At 38.0% G+C, this 22,765-nt stretch overlaps 1 protein-coding gene across 1 annotated transcript in view; it reads left to right on the plus strand.

Annotated features, from left to right (window-relative positions):
* ARID4B (AT-rich interaction domain 4B) overlaps nt 1-22,765 on the plus strand; it is an 87,338-nt gene that overhangs the window by 22,572 nt on the left and 42,001 nt on the right. Inside the window, 6 exon segments of the mRNA XM_062637426.1 lie at nt 6,955-7,065; nt 12,351-12,416; nt 13,004-13,094; nt 17,402-17,481; nt 19,702-19,793; nt 22,044-22,182. Coding sequence (XP_062493410.1) covers nt 6,955-7,065; nt 12,351-12,416; nt 13,004-13,094; nt 17,402-17,481; nt 19,702-19,793; nt 22,044-22,182 — 579 coding nt within the window.

Here is a 22,765-nt window from a genome sequence, read left to right on the forward strand (position 1 = left end):
AATTTGTGGGCAAAAGTTGATAACATTGAACCATTTTCCTTCAGAAATTTCAAAATTATTAGTTTTGCCTTTCCCTGAAATGTGCAACAGTAACAAACAAAAACATCAAGCCAAAATCTGATCTTTCAGCCAGAAGAAAATTTGCCGAAAGCACACTGTTACTACTCTTGGGTTTTCTTGTCATAGCCTTTTTGTATGAAAAACTTCACTGTCCTTCAGTCTGTGTTGTGGTTCGGAAGTTTAAAGGAAAATTCCTTCTCTTTCCTGTTGAGGTGTCCTTTCTTGGAGGTAGAAGATGAGCCAATGTGTTTACTTTTTGAAAGGAGTTTTTTTTATCTTAGGGGCTTTGGTCTTTGCTTTAGATATTCCATTTGTCTCTGAGGAGTTACGTGTCTCAGTAACATAAGGTTTGTAGAAAGGTTTGGGAAGGTTCTAATCTTTGTCACTCTGAATATACATGAGGAGTGTATTTGAAATCAAGTATAAATGTACTGTCTGCCAAATTGAATATATTAAATATGCTGTAGTAATAGGGTTTGTTTTTTTCCCTGAAGATGTCTGCTATTAGTGTAAAGTTGAGTGTCCTAACCACAGCAGGTTGAGCTGTAAGCAAAATCTTGTACTCTTAATTACACTCAGCAATTTAGTTTATGGAGAGACTGCAGTGTGTGGGCAGATCTGTGCTATTGAGTGGAACTTACTGCAGTTGAAAATATTTAATAATTCTTATATAAATTAAATATCTTTGTAATTGGACAGAAAGTTTTTCAATTGTTTGAGGGTTTTTTTCACCTATTTTCATGGAAACAGTTCTTCATGGAATCAGAACTTGTGTAGGAGATGTTGGATTTACCCTTGTTTTCAAAAAAAACCCCAAACCAGTATTTTTGCAAATTGAGTCTTTTTGAGCCTTTGTTGCCCCAGTGGTTTCTGAAAAACTGTTGAATGGCTTTGAGGTGGCTGCTAATTCTGCAGGGTGGAATGCAAGTTCACATTACCTGTTATGTGAAACTTTTGCCCTTCATTAGAAGATTTAAGGGTCTGTCTGGGTTTGAGGTTGAAGAATAGGCTGTTATTGATGGGTTTTCCCACTAATTTGTGGGACTGAGGACTGTAATTGGAATCGTCAAGTATGTATGGGATGGTTTTGTTGGCAAACTGGGCCCTTCCATCTTACATTATGGAATGTGTTCAAGCCATGAGGAAACACTTCCTTTGGAAATACTTTACGTTACTGTAGATGGCAGAAGAAGGCTTTGCAAGTGTTCCTCTTGAGTGGAATGGATGAGAAAAAAAATCAGATGCTAAGCTTTATGATAATTCTTTCTTAAACACAGGAATCTGGATGCTTGGCAGGGGTGGGGGATCTTGAATCTTGAACAAGCATTTCCTAAACTTCGGTTATTGAAAATGAGCAGATGTTAAATTTCCATTTAAAACCTAAAATCAGTCTGTCCTTTTTGGTAGTTGTGGGACTGTTGATTGGTTGTTGGGGTTTCTTGTGGGTTTTTTGTTTGGGTGGTAGGTTTTTTCATGTGGTTTCATTTTGCTTCTTGAAAATGTTTCACTATTTTCTTGAGTCAAGAGTCTTGTAGGATAAACACTGAATTTTGAGTGTTTAATACAAGCTGAAATCTTGGCTTTTCAAACTTTGTACATATGAAAGACAAAGTGAAGGTACAGGCCCAGTTTTCACTTTGCATAGAAATCTGAAAGCAGTTCTGCAGGCTTTCCTACTAGCTATGTCTGCTGTGTTTCTAGATTGAATATTTAATCTTATTTTCATGTGGTTTACTTGGAACATCCTGTGTGTGGTGCAGAGGAAATACAGATTAGGAGATAGAAATAATAAATTCACACATGCTGTATTAGACATGCTTATAAGCAAAGGACAATGTAAAGCAGTTTTTATCAGCTGTTGTACAGCATGACAGACTTTACAAAGGACTTTGAATACAGCAGTGCAGCACAGTTGACAGAGGAGGTGCGAGGATGATTTCATCCCGCGTAGATAGAAAATATCTCAATGTCTAGAAAAAATGGCAAACTGACCCCTTTAGTAGCCATAAAAGGTATGAAAAAGCCTGATGCTACTGGTTTAGACTGCAGCGTTAAAATGTTTATTCTGTGTTCTGCAGGGTCTGCGTGTTTCCTTGCTCACATGTGGGAGACCAGAACTATTAATGCCGATGTGAATGTCCAAATGCAGAAGATGTGCAGGTTGTTTTATGATGCGGGCTTCCAGCCATTTATTAGTCCTTCCAGGCATAATCGCCTCAGAGGCTGGAGCAGAACCCTTCCAGCAGCCTGCCTTGCCTGCCAAAGAAAATTCAGCCACTGAATTGGTGGAAATTGCTGACTGGTCACCTAGAGACTGCTCCGTATTTCAGGGGGAAAACAGCTTTTCAGCTGCGGCAGCCCCTGCTGCCTGTAGAAAATCCTGTTCGTTCACAGCAGTTGTGAATTGAGATAGCAAAGAAACTATTCATCCTTATTGCTATTAATAAAGCAGAATTCAGTAGTAGTATGGCAGGTGCCCATCAGTTTGGATAACCTAACGGACAGCGCAAAACTGCAGGAAACTCTTTTCTTTTTATCCCTTTTTTTTTTCTCACGCGAGGGAACGCCAGGAAGTATTAAAATTGTTTTTTAAGGGTTAATTTGGGGTGTACAACAGAACACGCATTTAGCGCCGTTCTGGAGGAGCTGCACCCACAGCTGCAGCGCGCCGGGCCGCCCGGCGCCCCTCAGCTCGGCGCGGACTGCGGAGCGGTACTGGGCGGACCGCGGCTGCGGGAACGCTTCCGCGCAGTTTTGCCCGGCAATCGCCTTAAGGGGACAAATTTAGTCAAGGCAATCCGTGCTAATCTGCCCAAGCCCTGCGCGCCTTCGGGGAGAGCGGGCGGCAAGGCCCCTCGTCGGCTCGGGCAGACAGAAACTTCTGGCAGCCTCGCGGCCCGGGTCCCTCCTCTTAAAGCGGTAGAGTCCGCCGGGGGTGTCCCGGCCGGCCCTGCCCCGCTGCCGTGCGCTCCCCGGCGCGGGATGCAGTGGCCGACCCTAAGGAGCTAAGCGAAATCACTGCGAAGCCAGAGCATGGAACCAGCTGTCCGCAGCTTGTAGTGTTCAGCTTTCGGTAGTCAGCTCCCCACTGGAGCAAATGCTGGAGAAAGTCTTGCCCCACCTTTCCAAAATACCCCTTCAGTGCCCCCGGCTAGGCTGCACCCCACAGTCCCGCGGGAGCGATGCCTCCGGTGTAGCCCTTCACCGGTTTCCGTGTGGAGAAGGATGTCCCATCCCCCGTTCTCACCTGGCAGAGCCAGCTCTCCTTACCGTAGCCTGATCATGAATGAAAATAAAACGGTGATCACCCATGTAAGCGCCTGGTGGGTGGTTTTGATGAGGATCTTAAATACCAGCCTTCTGCCAGTACTTAAATATATATATATATATATAAAGCAGATCTAGAAATTACCATCAATTTACCATCAACTTCAACTTTTCCCTTCTTCTTGTGTGAACTGATGGATGTTTTGAGAAAGCATAGAGACGTAGAAATACTGAGGGAGGAAATCTGCAGTGCATATTGAAGCTGCTCTGAATGAATGAAGTTCATGATCTCATTATAAATTAATGATGGTGTGTGCAGGGCATACTTCTCAGTTTTTCTGTTGAGCAGAAGTTTATTGATGATTTCATGATACCCACTGAAAAGATGATTCTTCTTTACAAGTTATAAAGTGCAGAAGATTGCATCCAGACACAAAATGTAAATACAAATTCAGTTTTCCTTAGTTTAAAATAAAATGAAGTTTCAGACTACGGCCCAGGGATTTGGACACACAATATGTAAGACTAGTACAGTAGTCTCAAAATGAAGCCTTTAATAATTTTAAGAATCTGAAAAAATTTATTTTAGGGTTGTCCAGCATTGGGTCTCCCCCATCCCCTTAAAGGTCATTGCAGTGCTTCTTGTTTAGATAATTTCAATATACTTGTAACATCTTTTTGAAGATTACTGAATTATGTTTTCAGATTTTATCTGCATTTTAACATAATACTTTATTTCTGGTAGCCTGCATTGAACAGCAAAGAAAGAATAAAAACAAATCCTGCCAAAGTACGTAAGAATTAAATAGGCAAAGACACATTCACCCTTAGTGTAAGGATGTCTATTAAATGATGTAAGCACAACACAGAGAAGGGATAACAGAAAGATAAAAATAGCTGTATACTTATTTTTAATCTCTATCTAATTCTGGTGGGATTGAGTAAAACCTGCTTGCGAACAGGTGACTCATTTAAAGCTCATGAAAATGACAAAGTTGTGGTGAGGACTATTTGAAATTAATGCCAGGCTTTGATCACTGCTGTTTACTTTCCTAGTTTGCATTCTCTGTGATGCATCACAGTTGTTTTAATTTACCACATTCCACTGATGCTGTCAGTCAGAGGGAAGTATTTTGATAATCTCAGTCAAGTGATTTGGGTAAAAAAAGCCCGCATAGTTTGTGTTTCAACAGAATAATATGATTTCAAAAAAATTCTATCCACTGAAGATTTTGCATGGTTATTTAAAAATATATAATGAGTCATAGTGGTAATTACAGGAATGCATTTCATCAATATAAAATTTCTTCTCAAAAGCCAGTACTGTGTTTTTACAGTGGTAAGCAAATGGCCCATATGGTTGCTATTCTTTGAAATTACTCTATTTACAGTGGTACGGATTAACTAATTCCAGGGAAAGGAGTTAGCTATTGTAAAAGCAACATCAGGAGGTTTAGGCTAGTGATTGAAAGTAACTTCCATGGTAGTAACAGAAATCAATTCTTACAGATGTTATTCTTCAAATGAATATTATTTTTTGGGGAGAAGCTTTAAAAAATAAGCCAGAGTAGTGATAATGTAATCACTAATATTGGTGTTTATACTCTTAACCTAAAATTCTGGTTTAAAGTTTGATTGTTGACTTGCCTGTTCCTCTGCCATAAGCTTCCAAAAAGGCGAAGATGTAAGCTTCAGATTGCAGACTTAATTCCCAGTGTTGTAGGGAAGAAAAAGTGTACTGTCTTTTCTGTAAGTTGAACCTAGAATTATGAATTTGATTTGCTGTATAGAGAGGTATAGGCTAATACTGACACAACTAGCTCTTGAAGTGCTTGTTTTTAGGGGAATTCTAGGTATGTGCATCTCTGTGAACCCTTATGGGATCTGTCTGTCTTCTAAATGTAATCTCCATACTCCATACTGTAAGTTTGGAAGATCGACTGGCATGAAAGATTTACTGGCTGTGCTGGAACTAATGAGTTTCTTCACTAAAGTGTTGGGGAGAGCTGGAAGGATGCTCCCCTTTTAGACCTTTACTGACTTTGCAAGAGAATATATCACTGTTTTCCCTCTTCAGATTTATATTGTGTGAAGCCACCGCTGCTTAGTACACTTTACTGAGAGTACTGTTAGACAAGCAAGGAGGGAGTGAGTTTCAGAATCCCAACGCTTTTAACAGATACCTCATTAATCTCAGTTGAGTTTTACTGTTAAGTCTGGAATAGGATCAGATGCATGTTCATGGATATGTTACTACCAGAGTAGCATATCCTACTACTCTGCATGAAGTCACGCACCATGCATGCAGAGACAGAGAGGGAGGGATTCATTAGAACATTCATGTTTCTGATGATCTTAACAAGTGCATGTTGATAAGAGTTTCCTAGTACTCTGAAATATATTCTCTTAACTGAAAATGAGAGGTAGGCTTGAACAGAGTCAAGGTAAAACATTAATGTAGAATTAACACTGTAGCATCTCATGACTTTCAATTTCAAGTTTTGCACAACTTCTATTTCTGAAAATAATTCATCAAAGCATTCAGGTACATACTGGCATGTCTTTCCTTCTGAAGTATTAGAGCTGAAAACAGCCAGTGGGAATTACCTGATGCTGAGTGCAAGCATCTCTGTATCAAACAGTAGCTCTGAGACCTGTGAGGGAGATTATCTCTGTGTTCTTCCCACAGAGAGCCTGGATGTGCCAGAATTGCCTCTTGTAAGCTGTGTTTGAATCCGTAGGAGTGCAGAAACATGATGTGGGCTTACACAACCCAGCTCTGGTTTTGGGCTGCATGGAGGCTTGCAGCTCTTTGAAACGTACCTTGTTCCTGTTGCTTGTCACCTTCTGCCTTACCTCTTTTGACCCGTGTTCTGTGAAGTGATAGAGAGGTGTTTCAGTTATCTAGAATCTCCTCCCCAGATTATGCTAGGGGAGGTTGTATGAGAGAGGAACAGAGCCTTCATGAGCTCACTGCAGGCTAATCTGTCCCATGTTCTCCTAACCCCTGAAAACATTTATTTCCCTCCTATTTCATGTTTCCGTGTTTGGGTATCACCTGTTCCTCTGTGGCTTGTTACAGAATATTGTGTTTTGTGTGGGTCCTTCACTTTTGTTGTGTGTTTATCCTACTGCTACTGCCTTACCCTCAGGCTAGTTTTACATTGAGTGCCTACCTATATAATTTTCTTTATTCAAAAGTGGAAAAAGCAAAGTGTCTTCAAAGTTGTTCTACTTACTAATGAAAATGAACCTTAATTAGCTGAGGGAAATCACCACTGCCTTCATGAGACTCACCAGATCTTGAGGCAATTAAAGGATAAGGTAGAAACTTGTTGACCTTCACTATTGCAGCAGAACCGGTCATCTTCTGTGCCTTCAGATGGTGCAGACGTTGGAGGCTTATGTGGTTCTTGTTGCAGACAGCTGTGATACCATTTTATTATTGTTGTGATAGTCACTGCATGAGCTTAGTGTTGTGTCCTGTGTTTCTCCTGCAGTGATGTACATATGCTAAGTTTTATTGGGCTGTTTGTAATGCTCTGTCCACAAAAACTAGTGAGACCATGACAGCTATATTGCCAGTGGCTAGTAATTAAAACCCAGTTGTTTTCTTTTCTGTTCCAGGCCATTGATGAGCCTCCCTATCTCACAGTGGGCACCGATGTGAGCGCAAAGTATAGAGGAGCCTTCTGTGAAGCCAAGATCAAGACAGCAAAAAGACTTGTTAAAGTCAAGGTATGTGGTTTTCCTGCGGACGCTTTTTGTGTGGGGGAAAAAAAAGTCATCAGTATTCAAAATGGCACAACATGAAACTTCTTTACAGTGTCAAGACAGCTTTCCTTTCTTTGAAGGCTGGCAGTGCAGTCTTTGAAATAACACTAAGCTTATCTTTTTGGGGAGGGGAGGTGCTCTGCCCACCTACATGTAATTAAATATATTCTCTTTCTTTCACTGCTTTGTCGTCTGCTTGCATTCAGTATTTGTGGCCTTCAGTGCCATAGGCTGACCTTAAAGTAATTGATCAGAATATGACTAATACAGGCTTATGGTTGAATGTTATTAGAAAATAGCTAAACCTCCTCAATGTAGGTTTAATATGGATTTTTACTTCAGGAATATGGGTCACTGCCATTTAGCAGTGGCAACTAGATAATGCTTCAGGAATAGGATAAAAACTTGATGTCCTCCAGCAAAGGCTTGGAATATTTGAGTTCTGCAGAATAGCAAGCAGGGGATCTCACCTAATCTTTATGATGAGTAGTTAATGACTGAATGAATCAACATAAGCCACGTGCAATACAAAAAAAAAAAGAGAGGGAATGTAAGAGATTTAAATATCCCTTGGAAATTTAAGGTATTATTTCTAGAAATAAAGAGAACATTGTTTGGCTTGTTTTTATTGTATAGTAAGTCTACACTGGAGAATGGCCTTATTATTTCTGTTTGGATAATGTTGCCCTCAAAGCTTGTAATGGGGGAGCAGGTACTATTTTTCTACTGTCCTTCTTAACCTCATACAGAAATGTAACAAGAGCAAGGTTCAAAAGCATTTATGAAACATAAATTAGATTGTTGCTCTGCAACAGAGTTGTAGTGGCGGAATATTTTTCTTATCTACTGTAAATAAAACTGGAACTACGTGAATTGTGAGTGGTGATAACCTGTTACAGAAGAGTCGCCATTATGAACTGTCATGCATTACTTGAGTCTGTTGTCGTAATATGGCTGATTTTTGCCTATAGTTTATATGAGGGACAGTGCAGGCTATCTCCAAAAGGCCTGGTTGGAAGCATTATTGTCACTTATTTGATAATAATGTAAACATGAAGGTTAGTCTTAAATCTGGAGTCTTCAGAAAGTCTTTAGAGCAAATTAGTGATCTTTTCATAGCTCTGAACAGCATCATCTGGTCTGTGCTTTACAGTACCATTGAGTTTAAGCGACTGTTAGCTGTTAAGTGTCAGTATTTAACTGATTTAACAGATACAAGAATTTATGTTGTGCTTAGTGAAATCTTAACTGCTTTCAGCTCTTCAGAGGGCTTTCAAACCACCTTCTTAGATGGCCACTTGCACTTACTAATTGATAAATATTTTCTTATGGGTTTATTACTTGCAGTTTGGTCACTGCTATGTTTTGTAGAGAGATCTTGAAATGGAATAGAATCTTTACTGTAAGTTGTTCGTAGAGCCTGTGCCTAAAGCCCTGTGGATTCAAGTTTGTGTGTTTATTTGCTTTAACTGTATACCTTAGGGCAGTTAAACGCCAGTACTGTTGTTGCTTTATAGAGTAATACGATTTGTGGTTGAGATTTTTGTATGTAAGTGCTGTAACAGTGTCTGTTAACATTGTCCTTCCTCCGCCAGGAACATGTATTCCCGAAACTTAAGAGTGACCCCTCATTTTTTTTCTAAAAATCTTTTCAGCTCTTTCTGGCACATGCAGACTTACCACAGTGTTGGCTCTTAACCAGGATTCTTATTATCAGGTGTACTTTGTTTGAAATTTTACTAGTTTACCTGCTGCATTTATTTTCCACTTGTTTAACAGTTTCTTCTGGTCCCAGTATGTTTTATGCCCTATTCTCCTAGAACTACTAGAGGAAAAGGAAAGTCAGTTAACTTCAGGACATCAGTTTTATTTTGAAGCTTTCATATAAGTTTTATGACTGATGCTCTGTTGAGAAAGGAGGATGTCAACAAAATTTTGTCAATGTTCATCATATCATCCTTGGGCAAGTAAAATACACTTAATTGCATCTCCTTTTACCTGCTTTCTTCTGAGAATATGTTGAGGTATACCTTCATAATAACTTTTCCATCACCAGTACAATTTAATAGCTTTCTTCAATTTAACACAAGTGCTATGTGTTTATCGTTTCAGTAACAATAGGTACTATATTTCACAGTTCAGCAGTCTTTCACAGGTTCTGTACCTGTTACAGAATTTTACTCGCTTTGGCATGGAAAGCAATAAAACTTAAGATTTGCCTGGGCCTGTGTTGAAGGCAGAACAGATTTGACTAATGGGTGAGACTTTTGGTTTTAGAAGAGTGGTAATCCACTTCATAGGATCTGTTACAGTTTTTGTTAGAGACCTATTTTAGCCAGTTTATTTTGACAATGTCTCCTAAAACAATTAGCACCATCACCCACATCCACTTGTGTTTGGGCACCTTCACAGAAGTTTCAAAAGAAACTGCATCTTTATTAAACAGAAACTAGTGAAGCACCTTCTGTGTAGAGCTTACCGGGACTGTTTTCAGGATGGTGAAGGAAAGGGGGATTCCAGCTGAATCTAAACAGGTGGATGATGTGCTGAATCATGATCTTTGTCTGAGACAGAAGGGACCCACACTGGCAAATTATCTCAAGGAGCAAAAACTGTTGATACAAAAAATCTCCTCTAAAAGAGTTGAAGCCCCAGGGCATCCTTTAAAAAGAAAAAAAAAAAAAACACATTCTGGAATACACAATAATAATTTGTTTTGTTTACTTTTCATTGTAGTGCATTGTGGCTGACTGATGGGTTTGGATAGAGTTTCTTTTAGCTGTGAAATACATAGAATCATAGAATAGTTAGGGTTGGAAAGGACCTTAAGAACATCTAGTTCCAAACCCCCTGCCATGGGCAGGGACACCTCACACTAAACCATATCACCCAAGGCTCTGTTCAACCTTGCCTTGGACACCACCAGGGATGGAGCATTCACAACTTCCCTGGACAACCCATTCCAGTGCCTCACCACCCTTATAGCAAAGAACTTCTTCCTTATATCCAGTCTAAACTTCCCCTGTTCAAGTTTTAACCTGTTACCCGCTGTCCTATGACTACAGTCCCTAATGAAGAGTCCCTCCCCAGCATCCTTACAGGCCCCCTTCAGATACTGGAAGGCTGCTATGAGGTCTCCACGCAGCCTTCTCTTCTCCAGGCTGAACAGCCCCAACTTTCTCAGCCCGTCTTCATACGGGAGGTGCTCCAGTCCCCTGATCATCCTCGTGGCCCTCCTCTGGACTTGCTCCAACAGTTCCATGTCCTTTTTATGTTGAGGACACCAGAACTGCACACAGTACTCCAAGTGAGGTCTCACGAGAGCAGAGTAGAGGGGCAGGATCACCTCCTTCGACCTGCTGGTCACGCTCCTTTTGATGCAGCCCAGCATGCATTTGGCTTTCTGGGCTGCAAGCGCACACTGAAGCCGGCTCATGTTCATTCTCTCATCGACCAACACCCCCAAGTCCTTCCCCACGGGGCTGCTCTGAATCTCTTCTCTGCCCAACCTGTAGCTGTGCCTGCGATTGCTCCGACCCAGGTGTAGGACCTTGTGCTTGGCATGTAAGAATTACAGAAAATAAATAAAACCAGTTGTCTCTAAATCAGAATTGATATGATGGATATTTTATGTGAACCAGCAGTGACTACAGGTTTCAGGTTACTTTGCTTCTGAACTGAACTTTTGATTTCTAGATAAGTCCCCTAAAAGAGAGGAGTAAATTCATGTCAGGCTGAACTTCAGAAGAGTAGTCTTTGCTCAGTTAATTCCTAGCCTGAATCCTGTGCTGGGCTTTCTGGTGACAAAGTATGGTGTTTCTGTCAGGTGGACAGAAAGTATTCGTCATCAGTAGGTGGGATGATGCAGCTCCAAAAAGAGCATACCTTCACAACAGTATGTATTGTTGTGGTTCTATCAGGAGATGGGAAAGATGACTATTTCTTTATGGAGCATCTAGAAGGTAGTCAGGCATTTTAGTGCATTTGTTTTCTAATCAGCCAGTGAAGTTAGGTGCTCCTTTGTCCTGGTTATAGGTACTGTTCTCAGCTGTTTGCTCCTTTCAGGGTTTACAAAACTCTTTAAATGTTTCTCTTGAGCATGTTAAGTAAGAGAATTTGTGTTAGAGAATGCTGTTGTGCTGAAGGAAGTTTTGCTGTTGCTCTGTGCTTTGAGAGGGAAACTCAAAAAAAAGTGAGTTGGGTGCATTTGTGAGCCAAGTCAAGTCCTCTGATTTGATGTAGGATTGTTGTAGGTGAGTTACTGTTACACTGCTGAATCTCATGTTACATTCTTACTTATTATGTACAGTAAATAAACCTTTATGTACTTACACCAAGTGAAAGTGTTGTGGTGAACATTAGAACATCATTTGTATGTGTTAGTAAGAGTGTGGAAGTAAAACTTCAGGTGGAATTGCTAGGAGGACGCTGTAACTTTCAGGGTGACCAAGTTAATTTTGAGTGAAATGAATGGTGGGTATCAGTAGCATCTAATATGGATAACTTAATCATAAATTTGGATTCCCAGCCTTTTTTTTTCCCTGAGTACAGAATGCGTATGATTAAATATGCAGCCAAAACCATGGGAAAATACCTTGGAAGTACTTACAGAATTTCCTTATTCCAGTTTTAAAAGAATGAAGAGTTAACTGTGCATCTACTTTGTTAACTAGCAGTGTGTAGACTAGGCTGACATTAATTTAAAGGCCCTTTGTTTAATAATTTTTAGTTGACAGCAGTGTCCTATACCTTCTTTTTGTGTGTATTTTTCATCTGTGATTGAGGGAAATGGGTCTCACTCAGCAAAAGCCCTCATGATATGGGGTTAGATGTAGGTGCTAAAACTGTTTGATCTCATAGCATTGAAATATAAATGTTTCTTAAAAAATTATTTCTGCTCAGAGCTTTCCAAACTTTCCTGTCTTGATGTGGTACTAGAGCAGTACAATTCAAATCAAATCAATGAAAACTGCAGAGGTCATTTTGAGCTGTTAAACATTGTTGGTAAACTGTCAGTTCTTTTTATATGTAATGGTTCTTTTCTGAAAGATAAATATTTTGGAAGTTTTGATGATTCAGAAATTGTGTCCTCATATTTCTAAAACATATGATTGAAACGGTTTTCAACAAGTAGAACAATTATGGTGGCTAACTGTACAGTGAGAGTAAGAGAAGGGTCTACTGACATCTGTGTGTGCTTATGCTGCTCAATTGTATCAAGTGATTATCAGTTAAATTATATTTTTTAGGTAACTTTTAGACATGATTCTTCAACAGTGGAAGTGCAGGATGACCACATAAAGGGTCCTCTAAAGGTAATAACTTTATTTTATATTTTGCTAACACTTAAAAAGCATTCTTTTTCAGTATTTGACATGAATGTATATGTGCAGTATGGGGTGAAAGCGAAAGGTTCTATTTATTACAGGGGCCAGATAATATCATGAAGCACAGAAGGGAATGCTGCAGAGCTAGAGTTAGTATATTCTTCATGTTAACTTTTTCCTTTGTAGCTAAAGGGGATACAAGCATACAAGCTGATGCAAGTCTCTTCTTTTTGGCCTTAAAGCTAAGAAGTTTGGCTGGCTGTGAGTTTTTTAGTCACTGTTGCTTTGGAAAACTCAGCTGGAGGGTTTGATGGGCAAGCTCTTACAGAAGAGAATGACATCACTCAGATTGGTTCTTGTTCCCCACCTGCTGGCAGGAAATAATCGGCTCCGTTAGTTGGCTTATTTTAGTGGAATGAAACAAAGTTTTGTGGGATAAAACATAGTTTCAAGTGAAACAGGAAAAGCATGGTATAGTTAATTTCTAACCTATATCTCTGTTGCTAAATACAAAAGTGTTAACTTTATTGCTTGTTTTAAAAGTTCTCCAGTGCTAAGTGGCTTTTGTATTTTAGGTGGGAACTGTTGTGGAAGTGAAGAACCCAGATGGAACATACCAGGAAGCAGTTATCAACAAATTAACAGATGCAAGTTGGTACACTGTAGGTAAGAGAAATGGTTATGTATTTAAATAAAATTTATGACTTAAAAATAAGCTTCTGACCTGGACATACCTTAAGCATGGTAAGAGAGATTTTTTGGAGATGCTTAGGCATTCAAAGTTTGTTTAACACCCCCCCCCCCCAAAAAAAAAAAACTTATTTGGGGTTTTTATGAGAAACTGTACCCCTCAACAATATGAAATTGGGACCCCAAATAAAGACCTAGTGAATTGCTCTGTAATTGGTAGCTGCTTCTTAGATATTTAATACGCTATTGTTAAATATTCTGAAGCAAAATATGCTGTCATAGTTACTTAAGAAAAAAAATGCTTTTAAAACACAAGTTGTAATACTTACTTTTCCCTGCTCTCAGGCTTAGCCCTGGTAACAGTGCTGAAAAAAAGACATAGCTTGTTTTTTAAAAAGTCTTTTTCTGTTCATTTTCCCTGTTTTTTAATGTGACATTTCAGACTTTAGATGATGCATCCACATGTCCACAAACAAATACAGCTTTGAAAAAAATATATTTTTTAAAGGCTTTACATACATGGGTTTATGCTTTGATGCTGTGTACCAGTAGATCAGTCTGTCTTGGAAAACTGCTCAACTGTAGAATGAAAATACACATTCCATCTGTTAGTCTTAAGGGTACTAAGGAGATTTGTAGTTTCTTGAGAAACTACATATTCCCTTCCTTGGGAAGGACCTGGAACATGGGAAGATGAAGACCAAGTCTTGAAAGAACCTTAGCAAGACTTCATTGTTTTTGAGATATTAAGGGTTGTTACAGATGAAGTGAAGTTGAACATCTAGGGGAAGACTAACTTCCCCTAATTGTAGTCCTTTTAGAAAGGAATAGAGCTGCAAGTTTAGATAAGTCCTTCCAGAGAAGTGTTGCAGAAAATACTATCTGTTTTCTTATTGGACAAGTAGAATGTATGAGTAAAGGAGAGACCAAGTTAGGATCAGGTGAAACATGAGGTATAAAGACAAGAGTTAACAATATAGGCAGTGTTTTTATAATTAACATAGGAGTGGATCAGATGTGAGAGCTTTCAAGAATAAAATGGTGTGGTTGGTGTTAGAACTGTTGTATGTCAATGTTTGTCCTTCTGAGAAAGCATGAGGTTAGCAGTTCAGCAGGAAGAATACAGTAGGAGTCAATGTAGATAAAATTTTATAGGTAGGTGTCATGGAGTTGCAGTCTGTAAATCGAAGTAGATGTCTGTCAAAAATCCTGAACTAGAGAAAATAAGAAGAGGAGATGTAAGAGTTGAGACCAGAAACCATATTTTATAGATAAAAGTAGACAAAAGCATATTGACCTTGCAGAGTAAGTGGCACAGCTGCTGGCTGTGCAGTGCACTTTGAAAGAGAAGTGACTCTAGCAGTGGCTAATCAGAATAATCTTTGTCAGGAGAGTAAGTGGCATGAGACTGAAATTATCTTTGCAGACAGTGATGACTTTGCAGATCTAAGTGAAAGTCCTACTTCAATGGGTAGTTGCCATTTACCAGATTTCAGAATCAGCACACATCTTAACCAGCAGCTACCTAATGTTGTCCTAGCACTTGTTGAGAAGTACTTGCATTGTTAATGATTTTTGGAATAAAGTTACTGTGATTTGATTAAAAACTTTGTGAAGGGAAAGATCTGAAATAGGGCCTTTCCAGAAGTGCTTACTTAAGACTGTTTATGCCACTGCAGCAGTAACATGTAGCATTTAAAGGAATAATTATTTAGGACTGCTTGAGAACTCTTCTAACACTAAAGTATGGGCAAGGCTGCTTCAAGAGCACCTTTGTCTGTCTTATGTTCATAAGATGTTGTCTGAATAGAAATTATACATCAGTTTGTCTACATGTCTTTTTTTGGTGCTACTTTTCTACCAGAGGAAGATAGGAACTAAATAAAATAAATAAATAAATAAAACCCCAAACCCACAAAGAGCCCCCAGCTGGTATAGCCTTTTTAAATTAATATAACACAGTTATGTAAATACATGAAGTGTCCTTAGTTTAGTTGTCAAAACTCAAAGTTCAAGGTATTCCCATCCTGGTAGCCAGATACTGTTTTGTCATTCATATAAACATGTCTTTAGAAAGTTGAAGTGATACTTTTAACTCCATTTATTATGAGGGAAGAAAAAAATTGTAAAATTGTTTGCTTTACTAAAAATTCAGAATTGTGCATTTTCAAAGTAGTCTTACCTCCTGGAGTTTTCTGTCATTACATTGCTTTTTTTTCAGAATTCAAAGTGGTTTTATTTGCATTAAGTTGCCTTTTTTTTTTCTTTTTTTTTTTTTTCCCTTGCAGTCTCAGTGTAGGTCTTCTTAAATACATCACACTCCTGTATGTCTGCTCAGTGGACTGTTTTGAGGATGTTCCATTAGATTAGAATGTCATTACAGCCATGTGTGCTATGGTGGCCACACAAGTCTTTCAGGAAGGTTGAAGCTTTTCTTTTGAATGTATTCATGTAACAAAACAAGATTAAGAATGCCTCTGGCAGGGAAGAGGCCACAAGCAGATTACCATAAGGATACCTAATGTGGCTACCTGCCTAGCTCTGAATAGATTTACCTCTGTTGTAGTCAGTTTATCCCTTGAAGTGGATAGATTTATGTGTGGGTTTTTTTTTTTTTACTTTCTCATTATGTAAGGAGACTGTTATGTTAATTAACACAAACTGAATTAGGAACCTGCTGCCTTCTACTTCACTTAACAAAGGGGGAGGCTTCATTATGTGCTGGCTGTTAGAGATGCAGCTCCAAATCTGTGTTTTCTTGTACAGTTCTTACCCTTGATACTTTTCAGCAATTTTGGAAGTGACAGGTGTGCATCCATAATATTTTATCACTAAACAGTACTCAACAATTACTGTAGTAATTACTGTACACAGACTAGGGAATGGCAGTCGCAAGGAGGAATTCTGTTCATCAGCAGATGAATTTTAGATAGGCATGAAAAACAATCAGAAATAGGCAAAATTTACTTTAATATCAAATAAACACTGTTCAAGAATTTTGATGTACCTTGTTACTTTTATATTTTTATTTGAATTAGTAAATATTGAAAATAGAGTATAACACCCACTATCTGAAAGCCAGACATGACTGAAAATTAATCTCTGTGGTCTTGCCAGGTATCTTTTGCTAGTTGACAGCCATTCAGTTCTCCTAATGCTGTTATTGTGACTCTTATTTGTGGAAGTGTTTACATATTTTTAGTTTCCTACCACATAATTGAATTCTAATGAGACTGAAAGAGTCAGGCTTGGCATTACTTTGACGGACAGAAGAGAAGATTTGAGTGAAGGTGAAAGAGACATGTTAAGAAATTGCTGAAATGTTTTTAATGTAGTATTTTGATCTAATTTTGGGGTTGGGTGCCCAGGAAAGTGTTCAAGGTCATAGCAGTGTGGGACCAAGAATATAATTGCCACTGGTGTGGAGAAGAAGCCAGTTCTTGTCCCACTGGACAGTGTAAGCATAGCCTGAGAGTTAAAATTTATCATGAAGTTTTTATCTGTTAAGTACCTGTAGGAGACGTGACAAAACCTTACTTTATGTATGATCACTTTACCAGCTTCTGAAGATCCCACCTTGAATGTGAGCAGTGCATTTCAGGATTCAAAAAAATTAAGTATGTAGCTGAGAACATGCGTTATGAACTTGTTTCCAGTTGATCTGGAGATAGCAGAGGTAGCAGAAAATCAAGAAACCAGGAGCTCCACAGTTCTCTCACTACAGCTGCTTTTAATGATTGCACTTTGACGATTGTCATCTTCCTTAGGCTGATGTCACTGTTGTTTTGTAGTCAGTAGAGAAAGAGTCAGTTGTTGAGTCAGAGAAAGATGTTGAACTTCACGCAACATTAAACTGTAGCTTTTCCTCACAATATCTGTTTATGTTTCTCCATAGTAAGCATAGCTTGCATATGACTATTGTAGGAGTTCTGGTAATGTGATGAAATTCTGTAAAAATTGAAAATGCTTGAGCAGTATTTTTTTGATTCTAGCTTGTGTTGATCTTTAGTTTTTGTCCTAATCAATGAATTGTCTGCTCAACTACCGATTACTTTAGATTGCATTTAACATATGTGGGCATGGAGTAGCTACAGTGAGACAGCAGCCTGTGTATGTCGTTGATCTTTACAAATGCTTTACTGAGTATGCAGCAGTATCCAGGTGCACAGCTTTGTTGTAAGGACTGGCTACAGGAATATGTATCTCATTCTTTCTGACATCCAATCAATCACTTGTTTAAAAAAAATGTTTTTTTGCTTGCCTCACATCTTACCTGGTGACAGTGTTTGATGATGGTGATGAGAAGACTCTTAGACGCTCTTCCCTGTGTCTAAAAGGAGAAAGACATTTTGCTGAAAGCGAGGTAATTGAAGAATTTTTATATGACATTTTTTTATTTAGAAAAAGTATAAAGTGATATTTTTAGTACCTCAGTCTTCATTATGTTATGTACATCCATGCCACTAAAAAGAGGGTTACATAAAATAGTCTATAGGGTCTGGCTGCTTTCCTTTGTGTATAAAAATATCCAAGTGTTCACTGGGGAAAAAAAAAAGGTACATGAAAAAATTAACGTACATATTTGGACATAAGTTCTGCTGGATTTTTAGGTAAATGTTCAAGCCTAATTTGTAAAAGCTAATAAACTTGGTAGTTCAGTCCTTCCTTTTCTTTTAAAAGGGAAATTATAAGTTGCTGTTACCTGTTAATTTGAAGACAGTTACCAGTATTTTGAAGCTGGTTTGTTTTCTTAAAGGTGACTTGCATACTAAAGTATGCAGGCAACTGTAGTAAATTTCAAATAGTTGAGATTTCACAATGAGGGTTATTCCTACTTATTATGTAAGACAATCTGGACTGATGGGCAGGTTTATGTAATCATGTAAGCTTATTGGAAAGCCACTGAAGACTGGGATTTTTTTTTTTTTTTGCTCTACATGAATATGGTTTAGTATTGTAGATAGCAGAGCTTGTTGCCTGCCTATTGAGTTCTTGTGACGGTTCAAATACCTTCTAGGACCTTAAGTCAGGATTAAACACAGGTAAAGAAGAGGGCCTAATTAGATGCCTAAATCTGGATTCAGATATAAATGCTATAATTCAAATATTTGTGGTGTTCCCTCAATTAGCTCTTTGTCATTAATGATTAGCACTTCTGACAACTAGGTTGATTCTGTTCCACAGGTACTTCTTTAATATGGTTTCAAGAGTATTACTTGCACAGTAAGCAGGCTAAAAGTTTCAGTGTCTGTAAATTGCTTTGTGACTCATTTGGCTGAACAAGAGTGATTTCAGATTATTTTGTCAGATTCAAAGAAAGTGTACATTCAGGTGACTCCTACTCTTTTATTTTGTCATCATTCTCATGGACTTAACTTTTAATGTCTTGCCAGAAGTCACTGATATACGATTCACTGTCACCATCTCTCAATGAAGCACGTTCTGTGCATTTCTAATAATCACCTCATGATTGCACAGCTACTCAGCAGGGAAAATTGCATCTCCAATTTCTTCTGTAATTAGACTAGTGCCACACAGTTGTCTTGTTCTGATGTTGCTTTAGCTTCATCTCTGACTTCCCAAGTGTGTGGGATCTTTTAGTATTTCCACCGCCTTCGGAAGTAATCATGCGTTTACTTTAAGATTTAAAAAGCCATTTTTATTGTCTCTATGTCCAGTTCTGTCTGACACAAAATACTTTTGAGATTCTTGTTGGTGTTTTATGTTTAAAAATTAATACACGACTCAGAAGTGTAATTTAGAGTCCACTCTATTCTTTGGAAGGCTTTATGCCTTCTTTCAATGAAAAAGTGTAATTGGCTACGCAAGAAACCTGTCTGTATAGGAGCCTTCATATTTGGAATCATTTAAACAAATAACAGCAGTCTTACGGAAAGTAGGTACTGCATGTCCATGGAATCCTTCTGTTGATGCTTTAGCGTTCTTCCTAAAAAGAGGAAGTCCTTTCTTTCTCTCCCTTTTTGTCTTGATGCTAATATAGCATCAGTTAGCACCATCTCAATTATCAATGTAGCAACCTCTTCAAAATTGTTTTAGAATCATTCTCTCCCATATCAAATTATGAATTACCAACAAAAATATAATTGTCATGTTTGTTGCTACTGAGTTATTTAGCAGTCTCATTACATAGGAAATCTTGTTCATTTATGAGTAGATGATGGGGTTTTTAGTCTGATGGTAGGACAAGCAAATAAGTAATCCTGTAGAGATGGAGTATCCCAGGTCAGTAAAGTACCTGATAACCTGACACTTAATTCTGTGTTTGAATAGTTGAAAGGCAGGACTTCTGAGAAGAACTGTCTGTGTGTTGGAAAAAGTTAATTATTTGGAGGTAGGGAGAAAGCGTTGAAACACCTTCCCCCCCAAAAAAAAAACCAACAAAACAACCCCACGGTATTTTTAAAAATGAACAGTGCTGTCTATGCTGTACTTACATATTTCTTTTATAATTCTTTACTGGCAACAATTACTTTAACCAGATTATACAAATTCATGGTTCGGAGAGTAACTTATACCAGGCTTTTTTATATGTGTATGTGTATGTATTTTTTCATTTCAACAGACATTAGATCAGCTTCCACTCACAAATCCTGAACACTTTGGGACTCCTGTTATAGGGAAGAAAACAAACAGAGGAAGGAGATCCAATCATATGTAAGTTTAACATATTCGTGCTGTACATTTTCAGTTCTGAAGTTTTCAGCATGTGTAGCTGTATGTTCAGGTTTCTCTTACTCAAAAAACATGAAAGGTGTTGATTAGCATTCAGACTGAAAGTCAATTTTGTTTGCGTTGTTGCATGCAAGAATTACAAGTCTTCATGTAATCAGGTTTTAGAATAGTGCCAGGTATAGGCAAGGTGGGGTTTTGTTCTTGATTTTGTTATTTAAGTAAAAACCCGAAGTTAGATATCAACTGAAATTACATTGTTAAGCTACATTCAGAAGCTTCTCTGTAGTAGAATATTAGTATTATAAATGCTTTGGACTCAAATACAGTCTTTGTCCAGCTGATCTGAAGTCTTTGTCGGAGGTACTAGAATCCTCATATAGACCTTTGGTTTCTCATTACAAAGTCTTTGAAGGCCTCATCTATTTCTCTTAGAAAGAGGTGAACAGTAGTAGGGTTTGCAGCAAAGCTTATTGATAGAAAAACAGAGTTCAAGAGCTGTGACTTGATTTCCTAGGCACTAAGTTCTTGGTAGTTGTGATCTTGGAAAAAAAAACCAGCGGTAAATACTCCACTGACTGTTTCTCTTTGTTGTTTGTGGGTGGGTGGGGGGTTGTGGTTTGGTGAGGTGGGAGTTGGTTGTTTTTAAAGTTCTGAGGTGGGGTGAGAAAGGAGTTCTCATGCTTCCTTTCATGCTCTTGTCATTTCAGTTGTTTGAAATAAATATAACCCTCTAGATGTAGCGGTATTAGAAGTTTACTCAGTTATTGATTCACTAATTTGTGATGTATTAAGGAAACAGGTGGAAAAAAGCTGGTATATACCACAGAGAATGTGACTACAGCATCCTGATGTCAGGTTATCTTCTCTTGTACATGTCATTATTATGGCAGAAACAACACACTTATGATTAATATTGACTGAATTGAGTAAAAAGACAAATTGCAGAGATATTGGTGTGAGTTAGGTTGAAGTCTCTCTAAAATAGTCCTGGCTTTCTCTCTAGTCCTTGCCTTACTTCTCTTCCAACAAGACTTTCTCAAAGCCCAGAAAGCAGCCTGAAGGGCTTCATACAGTATTTTAGAGAAATCACTACTTTAAAAAAAGATGTCAGGGGGGGAAAAAAAAAACCCAAAACAAAAAAACAACCCAAGGTTTATGAGCACTGCAAATGATAGCATAAAATTAAGATGGGGAAAATGAAACATAACTCACCCAAAACTGTAAATCAGTGTTCTTCTTTTACACCAATGCTAATTGTGAGTCTTCTGTTAATACTGAACTTTGTACTCAGTAGTTATGTGAAAAATGGAAAATAGCTTTTAAAACTCTGCTTGTTGTGCTCGTTGAGCACACTGTGTATTTCCTGTATTTTTTTCAAAGTAATTAGTAACAAAAGAGAGAGGTCACCAGCAGTTCTGGGTGTTGGTTGGGTTTGGTTTTGGTGGTAGGTTGTTTTTTGTTTGTGTTTTGTTTGGGGTTTATTATTATTACTGTTGTTGTTATTGTTGTTATTTTGGTATTTTTAATTAGTTGCAGGTGATTTTAGTTGGAGTAGTTCTGTACACTTAGACTCCCCGTATGGTTAAACCCAGGTGCCACTTTGTACTGGGACAGTCAAGACAATAAACCAGAACCCTTTTTAATCAAAATGTCTTTGCACCTTTGCCCATCTACTTACATTCTAACACTTCATTCAATGTGAAATTGAAATGGTCATTAAAATGCTTCACTGCACATCTTTAAAGAACTGTTTCAGGATAAATAGACTGCTAATGTCCTTGCTGTTTATCTTCATAGCTTTTTATTCTGTATGGCTGTTAGAGTACAAGCATAGAGAGATTAAGAAGAAAACCAACAGTTTAGCTAGTGTTGGTGCAAAACTACAACTGCAGCCATAATTTTGAACCGTGCTTCACTAAGGCAGAATTCTAGTTTTGAATGTTCTGACAGTGCATTTCTGTTCCTCCATGTGGATGCACAGTGGTGTTTTGGTTGTTTTTTTTTTTGTTTTTTTTTTTTTTCATGTATTACATGTGGAATTCCATTTCTGAGTTTGTAATGTTTTACTATAATATCTGCATAAATATTTCAGTTTGGTTTTATCCTCAAACAACAGGCAATTCAAGTCACTATTATTTATGGCTCTACTTAAGAAGCACAGCTTTGGGTCTCCAGTAATTACAGTAGGCAGGTTTTGAATAGTTGAGTTTTAAGTCTTTTTCTGTTGTTTAGTCCTGAAGAAGAATCTTCATCCTCTTCCAGCGATGAAGATGAAGATGATAGGAAACAAAGTGATGAGTTACTGGGAAAAGTTGTGTGTGTGGACTGCTTCAGTGTGGATAAAAAGAAAGCTCTGTGGTTTCCAGCCTTGGTAAGAGTTTCATCTTTATTTTAATTTTGTAAAGTTTCATTAGTTTTCTGGGCATCAAAGAAAAGTGGTTTGGTTTTGTTTTGCTTTGTTTTTTTTTCTTCTTGGTGGATTAAACTATATTCTTGTCAGAACATACTGTGTTTCTTCAAGTTGGATCATATCATAATAATTAAAGGAAATACTATATTTGTAAACAGTTTGTTTACAACAAATGATTGCTAACATGGCTTTAGTTTATCCAAGCAGACAAAGCTTGTTGACCTAATTTCAGCTCAATGATATGTCAAGTACTATTGAACTAAAATTTCAGGGCTTTTTTCCTGAGCTATTGCATGCAATTTTTCTGAACTACCAAGTTTTACCAAGAAAGAAAATACAAAGTAGTACAAAAGAGAGGGGAGTTTCAGTGATTGCATAGATGCTATTCTTCTAGGTTCAATATAAACACAGTTGATAATGAAATCTTTCTTATTTTTTTCTTTGTTGCCATGGTAGATAGTAGAGATTTGCCAACAGATTTCCTTTAAAAGCCTATTGTAGTCTTTTAGTACAGATATTTTCTATCTTCCTTTATTCAGGCTTA

Source organism: Pezoporus occidentalis, unplaced genomic scaffold, assembly GCF_034315485.1.
Source record: "Pezoporus occidentalis ecotype Australia unplaced genomic scaffold, CSIRO_AGI_Poc_V1 ctg52, whole genome shotgun sequence".
Lineage (NCBI taxonomy): Eukaryota > Metazoa > Chordata > Aves > Psittaciformes > Psittacidae > Pezoporus > Pezoporus occidentalis.